This window comes from Mytilus californianus, unplaced genomic scaffold (assembly GCF_021869535.1).
Source record: "Mytilus californianus isolate M0D057914Y unplaced genomic scaffold, xbMytCali1.0.p SCAF_18, whole genome shotgun sequence".
Taxonomy (NCBI): domain Eukaryota; kingdom Metazoa; phylum Mollusca; class Bivalvia; order Mytilida; family Mytilidae; genus Mytilus; species Mytilus californianus.
Genome location: NW_026262666.1, coordinates 10,942,154 through 10,968,494, shown reverse-complemented (window position 1 = coordinate 10,968,494; position 26,341 = coordinate 10,942,154). Strand labels below are relative to the sequence as shown.

Sequence of the window (26,341 nt, the reverse complement as noted above, 5' to 3'; positions counted from 1 at the left end):
TTAATTTTTTTAAGAAATCCAACAAACTTTAATTTTGGACCCTTTGGACTTCAATGTGGACCAATTAGATAACAGGACTCAAAATCCAAAATCTGAATACATGCTTAAATTCAGCATATCAAAGAACCCCATATATTCATTTTTTGTTAAAATTAAACAAAAGTTTATTTCTGGACCCCAATTTGAACCAAATTGAAAGCTGTGCCCGAAATAAAAAAAAAATTATGTTCTTAGATTCAGCATAACAAAGACCCCCAAGAATTCAATTTTTCTTAAAATCAAACTAAGTTTAATTTTGGATACTTTGGACCTTATAGTGGACCAGTTTGAAAAACTGGGGCCTAAATCCAAAATCTAAAACACTGTTAGATTGGGCAAATTAAAAAACACCAATAATTCAATTTTTGATGAAAGCAAACAAAGTTCAATTTTGGATCCAAATTTGGACCAACTTTGAAAAAATCGTGACAAAATCAAATATCTAAAACACTGTAGGATTAGGCATATCAAAGAACACTAATAATTCAATTTTTAATGAAATCAAATAAAGTTTAATTTTAGACCCCAATTTGGATCAACTTGAATACTGTGCCCAAAATCAAAAATCTAAATACACACTTAGATTCAGCATATCAAAGAACCCCAAGAATTCAATTTGTTTTAATCAAACAAAGTTTAATTTTGAACCCTTTGAATCTTAATGTGAACCAATTTGAAGACAGGCCCCAACATTAAAAATCTAAATACACGGTTAGATTCAGCATATCAAAGAACACCAATAATTCATTTTTTGATAAAATCAAAGAAAGTTTAATTTTGGACCCTTTAGATCTTAATGTGGATCAATTCAAAAACAGAACCCACAATCCAAATTCTAAATACCGGTTAGATTCAACATATTAAAGAACCCCAAGAATTCAAGACTTTGAATGAAACTCCATTGAAATTAGTCTAGAAATAAGCAATTTATACAAAGTATTACAAAAGTATTGTTTTATGCCCCTTTTTTCCGAAACCGTTAGGGTCATCACCCCCAAAATCAATTCCAACCTTCCATTTATGGTAATAACCTTGTGGCACAATTAAATAGCAATCCATAGACTTATGCTCAAGTTATTGTCCAGAAACCAGAAAATCCTAGTTTTTTGGTCACTTTTCGGCCCCGATTCCTGAAACGGTTTGGGCAATGACCCCGAAAATCATCCACAACTTTCCTTATAAAGTATGAAACCTTATGAAACAATTTCATAGAGATCCATACTATTATACACAAATTATTGTCCTGAAACATGAAAAATGCTTGATTTGACCCCTTTTTAGCCCCTAACTACTAAACAGCTAAGACACTAACCTCCAAAATAAATCCCAACCTTTTTATTGTGTTAAGGAACCTTGTGCCAAAATATAAAACAGATCCATGCACTTATACTCAAGTCATTGTCTGTGAACCAGAAAAATAATTGTTTTTGTTAGCCCTTTTTGGCCCTAATCCCTTAACAGCTACTATAATAACCCCCAAAATAAACACCAACCTTCCTATTGTGGTATGCAATCTTGTTCTAAAATTTAATAGAGATCCATAAATTTATACTCAAGTTATTGCCTGCAAACCAGAAAAATAATTGTTTTCGGCCCCTTTTCGACCCCTAATTAATAAACAGTTTAGGCCATGAACCCCCAAAAATCAATCCCAACTTACATTTTTGAAGTATGGAACCTTCTGGTAAAATTTCATAGAAATCTATACTCTTATATACAAATTATTGTCCTGAAACATGAAAAAGCTTGTTTTTGGCCCTAAACAGCTACGACAATAACCCCCAAAATAAATCCCAACCTTCCTATTGTAATATTGAACCTTGTGCTAAAATTTAATAGAGATCCATACACTTATACTAAAGTTATTGTCTGTTAACCAGACAAATAATTGTTTTTGTTAGGCCCTTATTGGCCCCTAATTCCTAAACAGCTATGACAATAACCCCCAAAATTAATCCCAACCTTCCTATTGTGGTGTGGAACCTTGGGCTGAAATGTAATAGAGATAAATATACACTTATACAGTTATTGTCTTAAAACCCGACAAATAATTGTTTTTTGTCCCTTCCTGGCCCCCCTAATTACAAAACAGCTACGACAATAACCACCAAAACCAATCACAACCCTCCTATTGTGGTATGGAATTGTCAATTGTAAACATTTATCTAACACTTCATATGTAAGCTCTCGATAGTAACCTGGATGACAAAGGAGAGAACCATACAAAATATGTTTCATATTTTTCATGTCGGGGCCTATTATAGCTGACTATACGGTATTGGAATTTCTCATTGTTGAATGCCGTACGGTTGCCTATAATTGCTTACATCCACTTCATTTGAACTTTGGTGAATAGTTGTCTCATTGGCAATCACTTACATCTCCTTATTTTTATGTATATTCCATATTACCCGAAACTTTAGCATGGCGGTCGGACCAATCTAGGATTCATGTCGTATAGACAAGGTGAGCAATAATTGCATGGGATTGATTAAGTGAAAAAATAAATACAATTTCTTTTATCTGTATATGTTATATAAAAAATATTCAGTTTTGAGAAAAATTGTATGTCCTGATACAAATCCAATGCTACCCCCCAAAAAAAAAAATGAATGATTGGTGCTCTATGACGTATAGTTATCTCGCTTGTTATATAATAAAAAGCAACAGTTTTAATATATGTGAAAATGGTTTAACTGTCAATTTTTGTTTATTCGAATGTAGCGTTTTAGTCTGGGATATTCGATTGGTCCAAAAGAAATTCAGACGAAACGCGCCACTGGTGTAACACATTATAATCATGGTATCTTTGACGAGTGTTTTAGTACTGATAAGATATAGGGATGATAATGTCAAATGAATTGATGACATATTATGAGCCCATACATTACCAGTTTTATGCATGGACTTACCAACACATTTCTTCGGTATTGCTCCCTTTTCCTTATTATGTTGAATATCTGGGTGAAGAGATATGGGTTCACTTTCACCTCGACTATTCTCAGCTACTACTCCCGTCTCCGTTTGTTCAGATATGTCATTGTATTCATCCAAGTTATTGCTGCTCGAAACACTGTTTTTATGTATCCTGCTCAGCGGAACATCTGTTCCAGGAACATTGTTATCCGTGAAGCCGACATCGGGTGGTAAATGTGTCTCGTTTCTTTCTGCTTGTTTACCATTGTTTTTAGGAGTTCTTTTTTCCATGTTTAAGCTTGAGTCATTACCTGAAATGTAGTGTCAAAAAAAGATGTTCAACAAGATTAAGGTTCTTCCAGACACTTATGTCGTGCAAACTGAAATAGATTGCATACGGTTTCATGTTTCTTATTTTCTTTAAATTTCTATACTTCGGATCGGTAGCACTGATTGTTGCCCAATCGTCTAGCAACCAAATAACCTGTGCTTTGGTACTTGCATGAACTAAAACTATGCATTTCATTAAAAAGTGAAGAATCTCCAAAAGAGAAATAAACAAATGGAGAATGTGTCTATGGGCCACAGATGCCCCCGCTTGTAAATATGCATGAGTCAACTTCGACATATAGATGCAGGATTCATGTAGTTATGACTGTTTTGTGATTATAAGCATTGTGTATAAGTTTCATAACATTTGGTTGAGTCAAACTAAAGTAAGAGAACGGAAACGACGGATTTATCAATTTTTCCAATTGTAAAGGGCATAACTCAAGAACGGTAAAAGTGACCCCACCAAATTTCGAAACTGATCTGTGTTTTGTGGTAATAAGCATTGTGTATAAGTTTTATAACATTCGGTTGAGGAAAACTAAAGTAAGATAACGGAACCGAAAAATTCAGCAAGTTCTGTGTTTATAAAGGGGCATAACTCATGAAAGGTTAAAGTGAAGTGTGTATAAATTTTATAATATTTGGTTGAGGCAAACTAAAGGTAGAGAACAGAAACGAAAAATTCAGCAATTTTTATGTTTATAAAGGGGCATAACTCATGAACGGTAAAAGTGACGCCACCTAATTTCGAACTTGATCTGTGTTTTGTGGTAATAAGCATTGTGTATAAGTTTCATAACATTTGGTTGAGGCAAACTAAAGTTAGAGAACGGAAACGACAGATTTAGCCATTTTTATGTTTATAAAGGGGCATAACTCATGAACGGTAAAAGTGACACCATCCAATTGCGAACTTGATCAGTGTTTTATGGTAATATGCATTGTGTATAAGTTTTTTTAATATTTGTTCGAGGCAAACTAAAGTTAGTGAACGGAAACCAATTTTTGGGGACGTTCGGGACGGACAGACAGACATGGGTAACACTTAATGCCGTCGAGGCGGAGCGGCAAGGGCATAACAAAAATCGATTAAAACAGATGAGAATATGACCAGCTGTAGAGAATGACGAAAAGACAAAGAACAGTGTTCGCAAAAAACAGAGAAAAATACAGGTTTAGACATACGAAGCCACCAAAGATTTGGGTCCTTCGGAATAGTGGTTTATTCTCTAATTTTAGCATCGGTCGTTTTGTTCATGGCAGGTAGATGTTATTTGAGAGCAGCGGAAAAATTAATGAATTGACAGGATAGCGGCTATGACAAGTAAATATCCATTACCATCTGTGACAAATTTCAAATAGATGCTTTTCTTTGTATCCATCGGATGAATTAATCCTTTTTCAACTGATTTTTATAGTTTGTTCTTATGTTGTGCTGTTACACCACTGTCCCAGGTTATGGGGGTGGTTGAGCGCTCACAAATATGTTTTACCCCGCCACATTATTTATTTGCGTGTTCCAAGTCAGGAGCCTGTAGTTCAGTGGTTGTCGTTGGTTCATGCCTGTCATTTTTGTTTTCCGTAAATTGTTTTGTTATAAATAAGGCCGTTTTTTTTATCAATTGAATTGTTTCATATTTTTATAGCCGACTATACGGTATGAGGTTTTCTCTCGCAATTCGGACGCAAGAGGTTTAACAGTGTTTTTTTTCATTTTGTTTACACTTTTTTCATATTTTATTTAGTTTGAACTTTATCGAGAAAGTGTATACTAAACACTGTATGTACTATCAACAACTAAAAACTTTTTTGTTGGCGTCTTTGTTAGATTCATTTGTAGATTTGTTTGAATTTTTTAGTCAGCTGTGTTGTATATCTGTTATGTTTGCTGACACAATATTGGCCGCTTGATCCCTATTAATGTCATATTAACCTTTTATGTCTGCTTGGGTTGCTCGACCACATTTGTCAATATAACAGAACCATAAACAAGTGTCATACAAATGAGAGGTTTAGCTAGCTATATAAAATGGTTTAAAACATTTTCTTCGCAAAATGTCTGTACCAAAACAGGAATATGTTATCAATTCGTTATGTTGGATGATAAAGATTAACGTTTGATAGTGTCAGATTTTAGGGACTCCCCCCAATTTGAATTCACCTTTAAATTTGGTATTTTTGTTATACTTTTTAAATAGGTTCTTCAGATTTAACCAAAAAACCTCAAAGAAATATTGATTAGAAAACACAAACACTAGGATATTGTACCTACTGGAATTATATACACTCTTGGAGTATTGCGCTGCTGGAATATTGCTACACAGAAATGGAAAATTCATAATCTGGAAAACTGAAAACCTCTCTCTTGTCTTTTAGTAATCTTGGTCCTCAATGCTCTTCAACTTCGTACTTTATTTGGCCTTTTTAACTTTTTTGGACTCGAGCGTCACTGATGAGTCTTTTGTAGACGAAACGCGCGTCTGGCGTAAATACAAAATTTAAATCCTGGTATCTTATGATGAGTTTATTTGACATTAAGTTTAGTTTTCAACCGACCCTCATAAAAATAATTTGTCAATTACTAGATGCAAGTCAAGATATAAGCAGGCCTTACTATATATGTGAGATCCTTTATTTTATTTGTTTGAAGGAGTACATGAGTACATCAACTACATACATGTAATCACCAAACTTTGAATGAATCGGTAAAAAAAAAGTTTCATCTTAAAAACTTTTTCGTCTGCTTGAAAAGATCCTTTATGAAGTTTTCGTCCTTTTTATAAACAAACAAGACCGCTATCAGAGCTTGACATGCGCACTGGCTTAAACAAAAGGAAACTGTGTATAAGCACGGCATCTCTTTTTTTCTATGCATTTCATACAGTTACACTTAAAACCTCACTGAGATTTTAATTGTATGCCAATGTTTATGTCTAGAACACTTTATGTTGTTCTTATTTCTGTTAAAATTGAAATGCTCCGCTGGGCGCAGCTTGAAACGACCGCAGTGGTCGAACCTTGAACAGTTCGGCAAGTATAGACCCTACAATCAAGCTTGAGACAACTCTGAATTTGGATTGACATGTGATTAAATATTTGACACAGCATAGGTTTCTGACACACAATGAATGTGGTCAAAGATTCGAAAAAATTGAAATTAGAATATTACCTATTATGGTCCAATATCCAAAATCTAAATACACGGTTAGTTTTAGCATATCCAAGTAAAATGTACACACAGACTTTAATTTATTCATTTATTAATGGAAAATATTAGCTAAGTTTTTAAAAGGGTTCGCTTTTAAAAATTATATTTATATATATGGCATTCTGAAATTAATTTATACATATAAAAAACAAACGTACAACGAGGTTCTTACAAAACATCCAAAAAAAGAAAATATTTTTCCAAAATATAATTCATCGTTAATACATTGTTTTTAAAAAATCTATAAAAGCTGTAATTATTTTTCAAAATATCTAATATAATTATGAACAGTAAATTTCAAACTGTATCTATACATAACTTCTTCACTAGAATTAGATTTGATGCTTTATCTATTTTCAACTACGACTCTACGTCTTTTAATTGTGCAATACAGCTCTAAATTTGGATTTTTATTAAATATTTGGCATAGCATAGTTTTTGACGCAGAATGAATGTATTCAAAGAACTTAAAAAAATTGAAATTTGATATTTACCTTTTTTATGGTCTAATATACAAAAACATCAATACATGATTAGTGTCAGCATATCAAAGAACCCCTTGAATTCAATTATTGTAAAAATCAAACTAAGTTTGTTATAATTTTGGACCATTTGGATCTTCATGTGGACCAATTTGAAAACAGGTCCCAAAATAAAAAATCTGAATACAAGGTTTGTTTTTAGCATATCAAAGAATTCTAAGAATACATTTTTCAAAATCATACAAACTTTAATTTTGGACCCTATGGACATCAATTTAAAAACAGGGCCCAAAAATTCAAAAACAAGGTTAGATTCAGCATATTGAAGAACCCCAAGGATTCAAAACTTTGATTTAAACTACATTGAAATTGTTCAATGAATAGGCAATTTATACAAAGAATTAGAAAAGTATTGTTTTGGCCCCTTTTTCCTTAAACCGATAAGGCCATGTCCCCAAAAATCTATCCCAACCTTTCTTTCTTTTTGTATGGAAACTTGTGGTACAATTTTAAAGGGATCCATAGACGTATACTCATGTTATTGTTCGGAAACCGAAAAAAACTAGTTTTGTGGCCCTTTTTGGCACCTTATTCCTAAACGGTTTAAACCATGACCCCCAAAATCAATCCCAACATTTCCCCTTAAGTATGGAATCTTGTGGTACAATTTCATAGAGATCCATACGCTTATACACAAGTTATTGTCCTTAAACAAGAAACATGCTTGTTCTGACCTCTATGTTGTCCCTAATTCCCAAACCGTTAGAACAATAACTCCAAAAATCATTCTAAACTTTCCTTTTGTGATTCGGAACCTTGTGGTATAATTCCATAGAGATCCATACACTTAATAATACACAAGTTATATTGTCTGTAAACTAAATTTATTCGGACGACGACGCTGACAACATCATAACAGTATACAACTGCAAACATTTTGCGGTTTTATAAAAAGGTCACATATGGTAAATGTTATTTTTGTACAATCTGTATTATATTAATTATTTATTTGTTACAAGGTTAACCTGTATCGATTTAAAATCTTATGAAGAAACTAACGTTACATGTAAAATAGTCACAAGTAAACGACGAACAAACCGTTTATCAAAAAAAGTAAGTGCTGTAAAACGAAAGCTTTCTTAAAAAGATGATAACCAATTTTAAAACTAAGAGTATCTCATTTCATTTTAATAATCGACTTACCTTTAATTTCATCCACTTCTGTTCCAGATACAATGCGATGAGCGCCATCCGTCTGATTTTGATTACTGATTCTGTCGCCGTCTTTATTCATTGCTGCAAATGAGATAAAAGGGGCGTTTCTAATATAATTACACCTTATTTAAGAATCCTGGGTTTTGATTGGTTAATAGCCAGTGTATTTTTCACCAATTTACTGTTATCAAATGAATATCGTTCATTTTTTAACGCCGCCGGGGTATATGCAAAAAGGAAATGCCTTTTTTACCCTCTCTGCCATGGTATTTGCCAAAAAATACTCTATCCGACTGGACGCTTGTAACGTCACGATCATCAATGCGTTTTTGAACGTTAACATTCGGTGTAATTAAACAGATATAGCATGTTCTTGAGGAGTATTTGCGAAAAATACCAGTCTTGAGAATTATTTTCCCTCGCCTTACGGCTCGCGAAATTTAACATTCTCCCGACTGGTATTTTTTAGCAAATACCCCTCCTTAACATGATATATCTGTTCAGAAAGTTATAACTGTAATCAATGAAAATGATCAAAAAGTAATCACAGTAAATCACAGTTATCACAGTAAATGATCAAAAAGTAATCACAGTAAATCACAGTAATCACAGAAAATGATCAAAAAGTAATCACAGTAAATCAAATTTATTTTGTGAATAAATAAAAATCAACAACATGCGTGGTATTTGAAAAAATCTAAATACAGCTTTTGAAAAGATACATCATCTTCTTGACGGACATTTGCTAACAATACCAATCGATAGAAGGAATTCTTTTCAAGACTTTCATTGTTTGCAAATTTTCCTCCTGAACTTTATATGCTTGTTTAAATATACCAAATTTCTTTACAGTAAATTGTATTTCGTCACTATTAACCCTAGCTTTTTGCACCGACTCCATGTTAAGCAATCAATAATCAATCAACCTATCATTTTGCTTTCAGGACGTACGGAACCAACATGGTATTATCCGATCCGGGAGAATGGCTGGCGAACAAGCAACATGACGTCTCATTTCAAAGGACCGAATCTCAGGCGCGTAGCTAAATTTACAACAAAACGCCTAGGGAGCTCATTCACAAAGCATCCGTTAGCTAACGGACCCTTTAAGATCTCCGTTAAGTTTCCGCTAATTTTGATTCGTATTCACAAAGCCTCCATTAATAAACGCTCCCGTTAACGTCTCCATTAAGTGTTCCGTTAAACCAGGTAATTAACGGGTGTGTTGACGTATCCGTTAAACGGGCACTTTTGTAGAGTGTATTGTATATGAATTGGAAATTGGAATTTACAATATATATCTTATATGCATTACGAAATCGAATAGGAAATTATTTCAATGAAAACTGAAGAACAGCTGGGACTATTATACTATTAGTATATAATTTTTAACATTCATAAAAAAAGCAAGGTTTAAAATATTTGAGTTTAGTATTGAATTTTTCTGATTGTTTTCTCTTTATCTCTAGTTTTCTTGATTCTATTTTTTTTTGTCAGTCACTGTAATATTAAACATCAATCATAAAATATTATTCACTGTTAAAACAAAGGTAGCATGCAATGTAATTTTAAAGATTATGAGTCCCTGACTCTGTTCTTAAAACCGTTTTTAACTTAAACACATTGATTTCTTATAATATATGCAGAATTATGGTAAATGTTTTCAGAACAGAAAATCATCATTAAATTGAAAATGGTTAAGGTAGATGGGGGGGAGGGGTGTCTAAACTAAAATCCATAGAATTTTTTAATAATTTGTCAAAAAGTAGTTTATGTCATGCTTTTTTTCAAAAATATAATAAAAAGTATTGGTCACCGGGCTTTTTTTCGAGCTACAGGTTGTGCAAAATTGTCATATTTTGTATAGATTATGCATGGAAAACCCATTTTTTTATGATAAAAAGAACACTAAACCATAAAATTTTAAGATTAAATATGAGAAGATAGCTCTAATAATATGCTTTCCGATAAGAAAAAGAAAAAGTGGGGTCACCAAACTCGTTTTCTTGCTACATCATAGAATAGGTAAATTCATAACACATTCTATTGTAAAAGTTACTTTGTTTGAGTTATCTCCCCTTATGTGGCACAGTTGAAAAAAATTGAATGAAAAAAAATATTCTATTTTTTTTGTAAAATACAGCCGTAAAATATGATAAAACACATAATTTTCTATATTAACACAAAAAGTCTTACACATGAATTACATACTACTCTCGAAATTTGCACATTTCATTAAAAATCTAGACCGATTGTTATCTGCTTTTCAAAATCCAAGATGGAGGAAGACACCCGAGCCACCTTAAATCTGACCAACATAGTAATCTGTTTTTGTGACTTATTAAGAAAATATAACATTGTCCTTCGCTAAATTACAGTTACAAACTAGAAAAAGTCAGTTTTAAAGCCAAAGAGTATCTTTTTTCTCAATCATATTTTCTCTAAAAAAAAAACCAGTAAAAAATGTCCACCCCTTTAATCCGGTCGATTAACTTCTACGGAAACTACTTATTGTATTTATCTATAATTTATTTCTCTTTCTGAACATGCATGAGCTATTTGCCACTGGATGTAAATTAAACTATCAATCAAATTCCCTTTGTATCGGAGTGATTGGTCTTTTTTTAAATTGCTAAGTAACAAGTTATTATAATAAAGCTAAAGGTTTCAAGGTTGTCAATTACCGTTTTTTCATAGGATCGTGATATTTGTTTTACATACCAGACGGGAAGTGTTGTCTTTTTCATTTAATTCTTCATAATCAGAAGGGAATGTAGACATTAGATCGCGTTAACCGATTCCTTAAAGCACGATTTTTAGTTATGGTCTGAACAAGTTTAGGGATACTATGGTGTCTGACTAATTGGTAGTGATGTAGCTTGCCTTCTTTTATTACCGAGGCAATGGGTTTTCAATGTGTCGAAATTCGTATCGAGTAAAATTTCCCCTTTGCTCAGGGGAACGTAATAAGATATCTTTTAGGACCAAAATTTGTGCATTCTATATTTTTTCAGCTAAATGTTTTAGTCTTCTGCATATTGTAGTACTCAATATACATGCCATTGATATAGATCTGTGTACTATGCAAGTTATTTTGAAACATGCTTGTTTTGGAAAATTTGGGAAAAAATAGAGGTCCTATGTTTAGGGAGTACCACGCTCTTTGCATGTAAAAGATCCTTCTCAACAAACTTTTTTTTAATGGTCCATAAGTGACCGTCTGATTGGTAGAATTATTTCATACTGGTTTTTGATTTGATATAATTATCTGTGGTTTATAATTTAACTATTTGGTAATTTGGTTTTCATGGTCTAACTTTTGTCTAAAATCTGTTAGTATAGTTGAGACTTTTTTTTCAATAAAATTGAGAATGAAAATGGGGATTATGTCAAAAAGACAACAACCCGACCAAAGAGCAGACAACAGCCGAAGGCCACCAAAGGGTCTTCGACGCTGTGAGAAAATCCTGCACCCGGAGGTGGTCCTCAGCTGGCCCCTAAATAAAATTGTGTACTAGTTCAGTGAAAATGGACGTCACACTTAACTCCAACATACAAATGAACTAAAATTTTAAAAAAACATACAAGACTAACAAAGGGCAGATGCTCCTGACTTGGGACAGGCGGGGTTAAACATGTTTTATGAGAACTCCCCCAATACCTCTAGCCAGTGTAGAATAAAAAAACACATAGCAATACGCACAGTAAAACTCAGTTTAAAAGAAGTCCGAGTCCAATGTCAGAGAAGGTAACAAAAGAACTAAGCACAATGGCAATGATACATATATTAACAATTAAAGGACTACTAGCAGTTACTGACATGCCAGCTCCAGACCTCCATCGATTTTTATAGTGCGTCCTTTTATGTCGTATTGATACACCACTGTCTCAGGTTAAAGTGAAGGATGGCGACAGATAAAAAGTTCAAACCCGCTGCATTTGTTTGCACTTGTCCTATGTCAGGAACCTGAAGTTCAGTGGTCGTCGTTTTTTATGTGGTTCGTAAGATAACAAACAAACAAATATTTTATTGCTAATCACAGCGCCCACAAGGAGCAGAACAACATACAATAATTTCATACTAAAGATTACAAGAGATTCAATTTGATAAGGCACACTGTTAACGAAAATACTTATTAGACAATATGGAGAATACAACAAGCACAGTAGTTAGTTTTTTGTTAATAATATAACTGGGTAACGAGGGGGAGCACTGGACATTTATACAACTATTTATTATTTAAGGAAACTTTTCTATGAGAGGATAAATTTTCCAATGATTATCCGAGTTTGTGGAGTATAAAAATATCTTCAGAAGATACATGTTTAAGCCAAATAATTTGTGATTTAATATCTAAACTGCAAAAAATTTATAACCGTTGTTTTATTTCATATAAAAAAGTTAAGACACATATTTGAAAGTTTATGGCACTGAAGAAGATTTTTTAAACGTATATAGTATATCAACATATCTAACAAAATCTCCAAAAATATCTGCCCAGTTCACCAGTAACTGCAATATTTTTTTGCTTTTATACTTGCCCCAAGTATAAATTTACAAAAGTTTAAATGAGCCTTCTCTATACTGCCAGCTCTTTTTCAAAGTTTTTTGAAATAGTGACCACCTGGAGTGTTTATTTTGTTATAGTTAATTTCATCCCATATTTTACTGCCATTCATTAAGACAGATTTAAGTGTTTGGTCAAAAACATGAAGTAGATTTTTATTTTTCAAAAAATTGGTTAGTGACCTGAGAAACATTTTTTTAGTTTATAAAAGGCCTTTAGCCCCTAATGGTACATTTCATGTTTGACATCTGTAAATGTGCCTTTAATGCTAAATCTTACATCCAAGTATATATTTTTGTGTTCATAAGTTGGGTATTATTTAAATGAAACTGAATAGAAAGAAGTCTACCGGAATTGCTTAAATTCATGACTTGGGATTTGTTAATATGAGAGTTTCTCGTTTTTATTAGACCGTTGGTTTTCTTTTCTGTTTGAAGGGTTTTACAGTAGTCATTTTTGGGGTCCTTTATTGCCTGTTTTTTTGGTGTGCGCCAAGGCTCCGTGTTGAAGGCCGTACTTTGACCTATAATGGTTTACTTTAAAAAATTGTGACCTCATTGGCACTCATAACACATCTTCTTATATCTATTTGTTTAAATTCTGTTATCTATTATGTATGTTCATTTTTAGGTTTTCATCACCCGATCTTTTGGACATTTACCTATTTATATGGTCAAAAATAGAAAAATATTGTTAGATTCAGTATATCAAAGAACCCCGATAATTCAATTTTTGATGATTTTTTTTTACCTTTTGGGCCTCAATGCAACACATAGACTGAAGTTAAGATTTTGAAGTTTAAGTTATTTCTTTCTACATCATTCGTATTACCCTTTGCAGATATATTTATTGAAGAATCAAGTCGGTATATCCTAGTAATTCTGCAAAGATTAGGTGACCCTACATGATCCGAACGACGTCAGGAGTTCGGTTTAACCGGCCACCGTATTTTTGCAGTATACCTAACATATACCGATTTGATTGGTTGATAACTTTTTTAACGATTCACGGTACACTGAACATAGAATATGATAGTGCTAGTGGGGAATCCGTGTAATATGGACGCATTCATGTTTTATAAAGAATCGGGACGATTCAGAGCTAAACATGGTGTGTAAACACCTCTCTTTTGTAACTAACTGATTAAAGGCTTCTAGATGTTTTTTGGTTATTTTTTTATGTTGAGTTGCTGTCTCATTGGCGTATACGCAATATCTCATTTTATTCATACAGTTTAAATTCCGTTTGGTGTACCGTTCAAAATCGGTTCACGACAGCTCATAACCGAAAGGGTTATGAAGACTAGTTCAAGACGTTTTCATTCTAAAAAAAATATGTGGAGAGGAGGAATGAGTAAAAATTTATTAGGCAAAGTAAAACAAAAAAAGTTTTTTTTAAAAAAATTTTTAACACCATCCATTATATTTCAAGTGTATTCCTCGTCCTTTTATTTTCATATCCAAATTAAATTTAGTTCCAGTAATAGGCCTAGAACAGGGCTAAATATTTGGAAAAACTCATTGATCATTTTCATTTAACAGAAAACTAAGTCATAGCAAATTCAAATAATTGGATAATAACAAAGAATATAGTCCCTAGTGTGGACAGTGTGTTATTTGCCAATTTGTTTTTGATACCCCTTCCAAATTTATTTCTCTATGTTTTATGCTTGAAATAGCAAGTAGGGGGGAGTGAAATTACACTGTAAAAAAATTATGGGTCATGAACTTTAAAGTAAAGTAGTGATTTGGTCCACCTGAAAAAGGTTAAAAATTAGCACTTCAGAAGCTGTCAAAAGATTTCAAGACCCCCTTAACATAAAATTGTTCATATTTTGATTTTAGGACACTAAAAATTTAATTTGTACAGCTAATTTTTATCATCTTCACAGATGTACGAATGAGCTTGTTGTTTTATTCACTTCCAGTGGCAAATATTTAATAAATATCAAATGAATGATTACAAATAAATCTAATAAAAACCAAGACAAAGTAGTACTTTGACAAGGTCGAAGGCCAATAAATTTGGAATGGCACATTAATATGTCAACATGTGCGAAAGGGACACACATTTCGAACTGCAATGAGCTAACTGCGAATACCTTAGCATAAAGATTTGTTAAATTAAAGGGTGTTTTAACATGCATAGAGCACGACACTTTCCTTACACGAGGAATCAGATTTATTATTCAAATTTTGACAGGACAGTTTTTGTGTGCGTCAAACTAAGTCTAACGACCGACCTATATATATAGGGGAGTCATTCCCATCACAGAGACACTGTGATTACTTAAGGTAGATTCATGGTGTACAGCCATCTCGGATTGTTCTATCGCATAGATTTCTTTTTATGCACAAACATGTGTTTTTTTTTCATGAACAATCTAAGCAAATTTAGGCAATTTTCACCGACTCATAGTTTGAAAAATAGCACGGTGACCCATCCTTTTTATTATATTTTTGAAAAGAGCATAGTAAAATCTTAATCTTGGCAAAGTAAAAGAAAATTCTATCTCGGGGAAACATTTTATGATGATCTACCTCATAGTGGATAAGTTTTTGATGTCCATCTAACGCCCTTCAACATCTGTATCTGTATAACTCCTTTTTGATCGCCCTTGTGCATTCACCTTCAATGTAGCTTATGAATCGGTCACTGCTAATTTATGTCGTAGGTTTTGGAATTTTGATATTTGTCATAAGGTCATAATTATTAGTACAAATCAGACGAGATCGTTCATTCTATTTTTAGGGGAAGGGGTGGGGTGCAGACATGTGGATCTTGGAAATAAATATGCTGGCATAGTAAAACCTAAAAAAATAATCTTGTCTAATAATAAGTTAGGATGAAAATAGATATTTTGCCCCAAAAATGCAGGAAAATAGGTATATACAAAATTGAATATAAACTAATTTAGCACAGTTGAAACCCCTTCATTCTTTTGATTTAATTTCTTGGAGAAGAGTGAAAAATTTAAATTTTATTTTGAAAAAAAGTAAAATTTAAAAAGATATTGTCTAGAAAGCACAACCACCAGCCGGAACGCATACATCTGATTTGTCCGTTAAAACCCCGGATATGCGACAAGAGAATCAAGTGGAGATAATTTGAGGAAAAGCTGTCAACAGATGTCGTTCCGCGATTAAAAGAAAATTGGCCGTGAATGACACATAGAAAAATCGCAAATTTCATTTAAAATAAACGGAATTATAGACCGATCTTGAAAGTATTTCATCTAAAGTATTAAAGCAAAATAAATTTATAAAAAAGGCGAGATGACATAAGCCATTTAAATAAATTCAAGCAATTATTTCCATTTTGTGAAACGGACATTTTTTTCACATCGACTGCCCTGGTCAATTTTTCAGCTCAAAACGAATCATCACACCGCCGGTTTACCTAGTGAAAATAAATATGACTGGTATATTTTGATACATTGAGGCATGGAGAATAGCTACAGTATGGTCACATGACGTTACCAGGCGATTTAAAATACTTAAGCGGCCTGTCAACCCCAAAGCATATTTGTAGGTAGCGGGGAAAAAATCCTCTCCTTATTTTTGAAATACGTCCATATTTTGAATCAAATGAAACTTAATACTGGTTTAATCATTAAGAAATTATGTAATCTTGATATTTTCTCCAATATTTAACCTTTCCAGCTAATTTTAACTTATTATTCCCCTTTTCTGCCCCAATGACGTAGTCTGAATTAAAGAGTTCATAGTTGAAAAAGATTGTTTACAAACAATAATTTCCACGTTTTCATCTGCAAAACGTTTTTTTGACTCGTTGAAAATTTACAAGACACTAATTAATAAATTTTAAGTCAAATAGAAAAAGTTTGGGGTGGGGGCAACATTCAAACCATGAATCTTATAAAAAAAAATGTAGCCTTCCTCCAACACCAACACCTTAAATACTGAAATTTGTTATCGTCCTCTGCATTCTTATGTCCATATATATAATAGCATACAAAAAGAATGAAGAATGGAAATGGGGAATGTGCATTCCAAAATGTACAAAACAACCCAAGCTAGGCCATCAATGTGTCTTCAACACAGCAAGAAATCTTACAAGAGTTGGGCTTGAGCAGGCCTGGAAATGTATGAATTTTGAAGGGGGAGATTTACAGGGACCAGTCCCATCCGCACCGCCTTTTCATGCTAAATTGATGACATATCCAACTATCGCGGTCATCACGTGACTTTTACAATTCAGTTGTATATCATAATGGCCGATTGATTATCAATGAAAATGAACGGGCTACATAGATTAAACGATCATAACTTTTTTGTTACATTGTGTATTTTACCTTCCAACCCCGCGTTTTATAGTATTTTCATTTTTACAATTAAAAATGTTTTAAGTTTCAGTTCAGAAATATGATTTCTTGCTTCAAATTAAGTTTGAAAATGGAGGTGACATAACCAAACAGCCTCCGTTGACTTCTTCGTTAAAACTCAATAAAATTGCAATGGGACCTTCTTATATGATAAATTTTCTCAACTTATTATTTGTTAATAATATCCTTCTAACCCCTAAAAAGATCGACAACACATTCATTTAAATGAAATCGAAACCCAAATCAGTTTAGGTAACAAACTTTTTGCTTCAAAATTTGATTGAAAAGTTTACATTTTGGCATTCGTTAACAATATTTTGAAAATGGCGGCCGATGTCGGAAGTGAACAAAGACACGACATGTATTCATTTATCAATTAATTAAAAGTAATTTGTGAAATATTTATTAAAGTGTGTCTTATTGTTTTTAAAATTTCTTATTTCACCTTTGATTTAATATATTTATTAGAAACAGTCTCTCGCACTCAAAACAAAGATTTATATGCATCAACCATGCATTGTTTACATTGACCATGTTGACAGCGTAGGTCGACTTGTGAAAATATATATTGTAATATTTTTACGATGAAAATCAAAAAACTGTTGGATGCATGCGTTTTCAGTTTTTGTCTTACCTTAAAGCAGCATAGAATCAAACGTTTTGTCTTTTTGATGAAGTGGATACATGCTTTTTGTTTTGATAAAATTTCGAAGTTACGAAAAAAAATGGCGACCAAACAATTTTCAAACGTAGACGATGTTCGACACTTATTTTGCCCATGCAAATAACACAATTTAGTTTCACTGTTTATATTGCAATTAAATATGACACGTTATTGTCACTCTAATAATACCCAAGGACATAGCTTGATTAAGGAGATATTAAGTCATCAACGTGATCAAAGAAAACAAACACGGCACCTAATCACGATGTAAGATCGTGTAAGTTTTGACAAAACTTATGTAGATTAGTATGGTCCGATTCTTATAGAAATTATTTTATGGTATTATTTTATATTAATAAAAACAAAACCTCGAAACCCCGAGGTGAAATATCTATATTTTTCAATTTTCTAAATCACACGGGTTACCAGTAAATTTTTCATAATCCTAATTAAACCAGTAACATGCAGAGTTATCGAACGTAATTATGACTGGTATAGTTGCATATGTTATAGTACATATTTTTATATGTCCCACTTCTCCCTTTTCATAATCCTTAATCTGCATCTGGTTTAATTGAAATTGCTAGGAAGGGCGCTAACTGCCTATTACCCTATTTCTCAGAATCCTATGTCGTTCAATAAACTTTTTTGTTTCCTTTTTGCTCATTTCAAGAAAAATGAAATATGCACATATTTGTATAGGACTGGTGATTTAATTTCACTTTTTCTCCAATTTTAAGGTTACTTCTTTTCTACATTTAGTGTTGACCAACAGTCTTACATACTTACAGACAAATGGATATATTCGTACATGTATAACATTTGTATAGGTGTCCAGCATACTCATTTTGGGGCTCTTCTACAGCAATTTATTGACATGACAATTAATTCTTACTGTTACCTCTCCTCTAAATGATGAGCTCAGATAATTTAATATGCAGCATTTAAAGCTGGTATGTTATGTTCCATGTAAATGTTTCAATGTTTATGTAGATTCTAAATTGATGTTTACAGTCCCCTACCAACAAAGTTGAAGGGGACTTTAGGTTTACACCCTGTCCATCAGTCCGTCTGTAAATCAATCCGTCCGGGAAATCAGCTTTCCACACTTTTTTTGTCATGCTTGAAGATATTGGTTTGATATTTGGTATATTACAATATAACCATGACAAGTTACAGATCAAGTTCTAATTTTGTTCCGGTCTGATGAGTTTTTGCAGAATTATGGCCCTTGGACTCAGAAAAGTCACATAAGTAATCTGTTTTCTGCATATATAGTTTAACCTTTACAAGTTTCAGATCAAGTTTGAATTTTGTTCTGATTTGATGATATTTTGCAGAGTTATATGATCCTTAGTCCTAGAAAAATCACACAATTAATCAATTGTCTGCACTTTTCTTTTTAGTCATGCCAGACTACCATTATACTGATTTGATATTTGGTATCTATAGTTTTAACATGACAATTTACATATCAAGTTCAAATTTTGTTTTGGGGAACAAATAATTTCAACTGGTAGGGGATGGTAATACTCTCAGAATGCTGGATACTATCCATGCTGGTCTGCGTCCACACTTGTTAACCATTTTTATAATTAATACTAAATATGCTGTTTCTCGCATTTCACTTTAATTCTATTTGTATGTATTTACTCAGGTTCATATGAAATTGAAGATGTCTGATACATGTATACAATGTACAATATTCTGTAACTGTCTGCCTTTTGTTATGAATTTCAGGTTCTTTAAAACATAAATAAGAAGTTGAGAGCTTCATAATATGGCCACTGAAATGTTTATTTCATTGTGAAATTTTCTGTGAATTCTGCCAAAAAAGAGTGTCTAAATTTTACTAAAATTTTCATTAATTATATGGGAGGTAACTCTGGTTGCCCTAAATAAAGAGCTGTAAATTAAGTAAAAAGGTGCACTAAGGAAGACAACTCTTACATTTTTTTTAGATTCATTTTGAACACAAAAGAGTTTTTTGGGGATTTAAAACAATTCGCAGGGATTCAATTTAAGATAACTTATATTTAAATATTTAGTTCTATTCTTCTAATTGCACTTTCATGTTTTCAAGTTCTAAAAATTGGGAAATTTAGTATGAGTTTGGATGTTTTCTTGAACAGGTCAAGGCAAAGCTGCTACTGGACAAAACAAAATCATCCCAACTGTGTATTTTTTTTCAACCATGTGATCAAGTAGCAAGTTGTTATATTTTTTTTTCAAGAACTGCCAAATTTTTGCGGTCGTATATTGGTATCACATTGTCATCGTACGAAGACAGATGGTTTCCAGATAATAACTTTAGTATAAATAAATAGAAATCTATGAAATTTTAACACAAGGTTTATAACCACAAAAGGAAGGTTGGGATTGTTGTTGGGGGTTATGGTACCAACAGTTTAAGAATAAGGGGCCAAAAAAGGGGCCAAAATAAGCATTTTTGTAGTTTCCAGACAATAACTTAAGTGTAAGTGTATGAATCTCTCTGAAATTATACCACGAATTTCCATACTACAAAGGGATGGTTAGGATTGACTTTTGGGGGTTATGGCTCAAACCATTTAGGAATTAGGGGCAAAAAAGGGGGAAAACAAGGATTTTTTTGGTTAAAGGACAATTAAGACAATTTAAAAGCAGTGTAAGGGAGGTAATCCAATCCCATTTAAAGAAAAATGTTGTGTACGGTTGATTACCTGCCTTACAATGCTTGTAAATTATGTATTAAGAAATGATGATTGTCCTGAGGTGATTAGCTGTCAATTTATTTTTTGCAGTTACTATTAATTAATATTAATTTTAGCCATGACTATAGATATAAGAAGATGTGGTATGAGTGCCAATGAGACAACTCTCCATCCAAGTCCAAATTTATAAAAGTAAACCATTATAGGTCACAGTACGGTCTTCAACACGGAGCCTTGGCTCACACCGAACAGTAAGCTGTAAAGGGCCCCAAAAATTACTAGTGTAAAACCATTCAAACGGGAAAACCAACGGTCTAATCTATATAAAAAACGAGAAACGAGAAACTCTTATGAACCACATCAACAAACGACAACTACTGAACATCAGATTCCTGACTTAGGACAGGTGCAAACAAATGCAGCAGGTTTAAACGTTTTAATGGTACCAAACCTTCACCCTTTTTCTGAAACAATAGTGTAACATCACAACATAGAAAGACACACTATAAAATATCAACTGAAATAGCTTAACTCAATCAAAGGACATATTAACACCATTGAACATACACTGAACAAATAAATTTGACCTATGATACAATGTAAATACAAAATAAATAAACTAAGGGAAGAATAATAAAAGTAACATGTTATATCTTTACATATATATATATGTATATGTATGTCATTTTATATTTTAAGACTTTTATGATGTATTTAAATGGGTAATTATGGTTGTAAACTCCATTAGAAATTTGAATTGAGATTCTGAAATATCTTGAGGGAAAGAATTTTTTTTGGAATGAGGGAAAGGGGGAGATGAAAAAAAAAATTTTTTGGGGGGGGGGGGGGGGGTCAATAAGAATTTGTGGGGGGACAATTTTTCTCATTTCAGATTTCAGAAAGTAAAAAGAAAATTTCTTCAAATACTTTTTTGTGGGGTTAATATTCAACAGCATAGTGTATTGCACAAAAGCAAAAAAAAAACAAAAAAAAATTTTTTTTGGGAGGGGGGGGGGGGGTCAACAATTTGCAACAGCATAGTGTATTGCACAAAAGCAAAAAATTGAATATAAATCCAAATCATATAACCAATTTTAAGTTCTTTGACAACAGTTATTCTGTGTCAGAAACCTATAATGTGTCAAATAATTAATTACAATCCAAACTCATCCTGTATCAAGTGTGAAAATTGTGTCCATTTTGGCCCCAACTTTTCAGGGTTGGACATCTGCCGTTGTATCCAGCTGCGCTCAGCGAAGCAATTTATTTTACTAATTAATTCACATCTGGGTTTTTTTATTTTTATTATTACTTATTTATAATTTCATTTATTTAATTTGATTGTTATTATGGCTTCATTTCCTTTATTTATATTTTTACTTTTTAGTTTTCAACATTATCTTTTGTTTTATAGTTGCATAAGACAGGTCACATAACATTTCATAGCCAATTATAAAACTTATAATTATGAAATTTCAGATTACCAAGCATTTGTAAGTGTCCCTCTTTTAGAGGATGGTTATATTATGCTGATTTAATAGTAAGTGCAGGTGATACTTATATTTCTTTTTTTTTAAATTTTGTGTAGCTTTATAGTTTGTTAAAAAGCTTTCTTTTAAAAATTTAATGAAATTGCAAAGTTTACTTCTTTTGAAAAAAGATTGAACAGTCTAATTTTAAAAAGTCACAATCATGCAATCAGTTAAAATAACTTATAAAATCCTATTAGAAAGGAACCAAAATAGCAAGACCAACTTTTTTCAAGGAACTGGTTAACTAATAAAAGGTTACCTTTTTTATAAATGGCCCTGATTTCTCTTTAAAATAATTTACCTAATTTAAATAATTGGTGCTGTGGGTTAAGTTTAAGAATTAAATACTGTCAGGTTGAATGTTAGTATGTTTACATTGTTTATATTAAAGTTGTTTTGTTTATAAATAGTTTGCAAATACCCCTCTCTGGCTTTGCTGGTTGTTATATTGTAAATGTTAAAGCCAGGAGTATAACTCTGTGTACTGCTGCTTAACCACAGGCACTTGTCTCAGAAAACAAAAATTCCTTTATACCTTAATATGTTATATTTAATGATTGAAGAAGGGTTTTTGAACTATTAATGAAGGGGTAATGAACAAGAGTTCTGCTCATGATTTAGTTCAAAAGAACTGATTATTTTTTATTGAAAAATTTAACATAAAATTTATTACATGTAAATACACTTTGCAGAATATTCTGTATGCCAGATATAATCTAGTAACTGTAATTTATTTCATCTGGATTTTTTTTAAAGGAAGATGATGATTATCCCCCATTTCCATTCTCAATTTTATCATTAATATATTTGTTTTAAATTATTTTTTGCTAGTTAAATTATCCGAATAAAATATCCTCTGGATATTGTTAGAACAGTATGGACAAAAAATGTATTTTTGTGGTTTCAATTTTAGTTCAAATAAATAGATATTAAAACAATGTTTTTTTCATTGACATTTATTCAGAAACAATTATTTAACCTGAGATATGTTGTTTAATATGTCTCTGATTAATTCAATTAAGAATCACAACTATGAACTTTTCTTGAGAAAATATGGATGACATTTTTTATGGGAAGAGTAACTGAAATAAAAACCATGATTCCATGAAATATTTATTCAGTCCATTCTTACAAATGTCAGGAGTGTATCCACCATTAAAACTGGTGGACGTGTTAAATTCAAATAGTCAGCTTCTTGAGAACACCATTTACTTCAATTAAGTACATAAATTTGTAACAGATGAGGGGCATGATGATCACTGTTTATATCCTGACGGGACTAACCTCCTTCCAATTACAATTTACAGTTATCAGATACACTAACAGGAAGACACGATATTTAACAAATGACCGCTTTTCAATGATATTTTTATAAACTGAAACTCACATTTTTATTAAACTTTCTATTTTGTACCCAGTAACACTGCTTACAAATCAATAATAAGGGGAAAACATTTGTTCAATCAGTCATTTATGATCACCGTCGTATTGTTGTTGTTTTGGGATCGAGTTATTCCCCTTTAAACGTCCTATTTTTCGACTTGTTGAATCGTCACTGGGCCGGTTTACCTGTCGAGTTTTTCTATCAGTGGGCTTTTCTTCAACAAAATATCAATAGTTATCATCTCATCTATAGGAATAGACGTTACTATTTCGTGTGTCATTTCAATTTACATTTATTTATTTTCAAGTGTCACTTCCGCGGCCCGTATTTTCATCTTTCACCACCAAATTTGCAATGAAATATTGTATTTTCAGCCTTTTAATAATAACGTAGTGAAAGTTTGGAATCTGCCGCATCAAAGGGTATAATTGGTTTAGAATGGGAAACAGGTTAAATGTCTTTACGCAGCCTTTTTCGTGACGTCAATGCCGTTTCTAAAAAATGCCATTTTTGAATGGAAAAGCACGTGAGTTTTGTCGCATTTTCGACGCCATTATGAGAATTGCTTCCCGGCTGCACAGGAAAAAGTAAATATACAACCGACGCCGAATCTTTAGACGACACAGGGTTTTCAGGGAAGGATTGAAATCATGGACAATTTAAATGACACATATATCATATCTCGCTACCGTCTTGGTAGATAGGGCATATTTGAGTTTTCAGATACACTTTTACCACGCCTTGAAAGGACGACTTTGATAAATTTATCAAAACCTCCTTTCACACAGACTTTCGGGTAAAGTAAAAGAGAATTTGCGTGCTATGTACTTACAATTTATATGTATAACAAGTTATTTCAACAAAACAACCAGAAATATCTGGACCAAACCATTTGTTGGTGATATATATGAACAAAAACACAGCCGGGAAGCAATTCTCATAATGGCGTCGAAAATGCGACAAAACTCACGTGCTTTTCCATTCAAAAATGGCATTTTTTAGAAACGGCATTGACGTCACGAAAAAGGCTGCGTAAAGACATTTAACCTGTTTCCCATTCTAAACCAATTATACCCTTTGATGCGGCAGATTCCAAACTTTCACTACGTTATTATTAAAAGGCTGAAAATACAATATTTCATTGCAAATTTGGTGGTGAAAGATGAAAATACGGGCCGCGGAAGTGACACTTGAAAATAAATAAATGTAAATTGAAATGACACACGAAATAGTAACGTCTATTCCTATAGATGAGATGATAACTATTGATATTTTGTTGAAGAAAAGCCCACTGATAGAAAAACTCGACAGGTAAACCGGCCCAGTGACGATTCAACAAGTCGAAAAATAGGACGTTTAAAGGGGAATAACTCGATCCCAAAACAACAACAATACGACGGTGATCATAAATGACTGATTGAACAAATGTTTTCCCCTTATTATTGATTTGTAAGCAGTGTTACTGGGTACAAAATAGAAAGTTTAATAAAAATGTGAGTTTCAGTTTATAAAAATATCATTGAAAAGCGGTCATTTGTTAAATATCGTGTCTTCCTGTTAGTGTATCTGATAACTGTAAATTGTAATTGGAAGGAGGTTAGTCCCGTCAGGATATAAACAGTGATCATCATGCCCCTCATCTGTTACAAATTTATGTACTTAATTGAAGTAAATGGTGTTCTCAAGAAGCTGACTATTTGAATTTAACACGTCCACCAGTTTTAATGGTGGATACACTCCTGACATTTGTAAGAATGGACTGAATAAATATTTCATGGAATCATGGTTTTTATTTCAGTTACTCTTCCCATAAAAAATGTCATCCATATTTTCTCAAGAAAAGTTCATAGTTGTGATTCTTAATTGAATTAATCAGAGACATATTAAACAACATATCTCAGGTTAAATAATTGTTTCTGAATAAATGTCAATGAAAAAAACATTGTTTTAATATCTATTTATTTGAACTAAAATTGAAACCACAAAAATACATTTTTTGTCCATACTGTTCTAACAATATCCAGAGGATATTTTATTCGGATAATTTAACTAGCAAAAAATAATTTAAAACAAATATATTAATGATAAAATTGAGAATGGAAATGGGGGATAATCATCATCTTCCTTTAAAAAAAATCCAGATGAAATAAATTACAGTTACTAGATTATATCTGGCATACAGAATATTCTGCAAAGTGTATTTACATGTAATAAATTTTATGTTAAATTTTTCAATAAAAAATAATCAGTTCTTTTGAACTAAATCATGAGCAGAACTCTTGTTCATTACCCCTTCATTAATAGTTCAAAAACCCTTCTTCAATCATTAAATATAACATATTAAGGGTATAAAGGAATTTTTGTTTTCTGAGACAAGTGCCTGTGGTTAAGCAGCAGTACACAGAGTTATACTCCTGGCTTTAACATTTACAATATAACAACCAGCAAAGCCAAGAGGGGTATTTGCAAACTATTTATAAACAAAACAACTTTAATATAAAACAATGTAAACATACTAACATTCAACCTGACAGTATTTAATTCTTAAACTTAACCCACAGCACCAATTATTTAAATTAGGTAAATTATTTTAAAGAGAAATCAGGGCCATTTATAAAAAAGGTAACCTTTTATTAGTTAACCAGTTCCTTGAAAAAAGTTGGTCTTGCTATTTTGGTTCCTTTCTAATAGATTTTATAAGTTATTTTAACTGATTGCATGATTGTGACTTTTTAAAATTAGACTGTTCAATCTTTTTTCAAAAGAAGTAAACTTTGCAATTTCATTAAATTTTTAAAAGAAAGCTTTTTAACAAACTATAAAGCTACACAAAATTTAAAAAAAAAGAAATATAAGTATCACCTGCACTTACTATTAAATCAGCATAATATAACCATCCTCTAAAAGAGGGACACTTACAAATGCTTGGTAATCTGAAATTTCATAATTATAAGTTTTATAA

The 26,341-nt window shown here is 32.2% G+C and overlaps 1 protein-coding gene across 2 annotated transcripts in view; it reads right to left on the bottom strand.

The window, feature by feature from the left end:
- Positions 1–26,341, bottom strand: part of LOC127726709 (uncharacterized) — a 74,944-nt gene that overhangs the window by 34,014 nt on the left and 14,589 nt on the right. For both annotated transcript variants that reach the window (XM_052234173.1, XM_052234174.1), the window contains exons 2-3: positions 8,182–8,274; positions 2,952–3,266 (exon numbers count right to left, since the gene is read on the bottom strand). In XM_052234173.1, coding sequence (XP_052090133.1) covers positions 2,952–3,266; positions 8,182–8,272 — 406 coding nt within the window. In that variant the 5' untranslated portion in view covers positions 8,273–8,274. The remainder of the gene's footprint in view (positions 1–2,951; positions 3,267–8,181; positions 8,275–26,341) is intronic.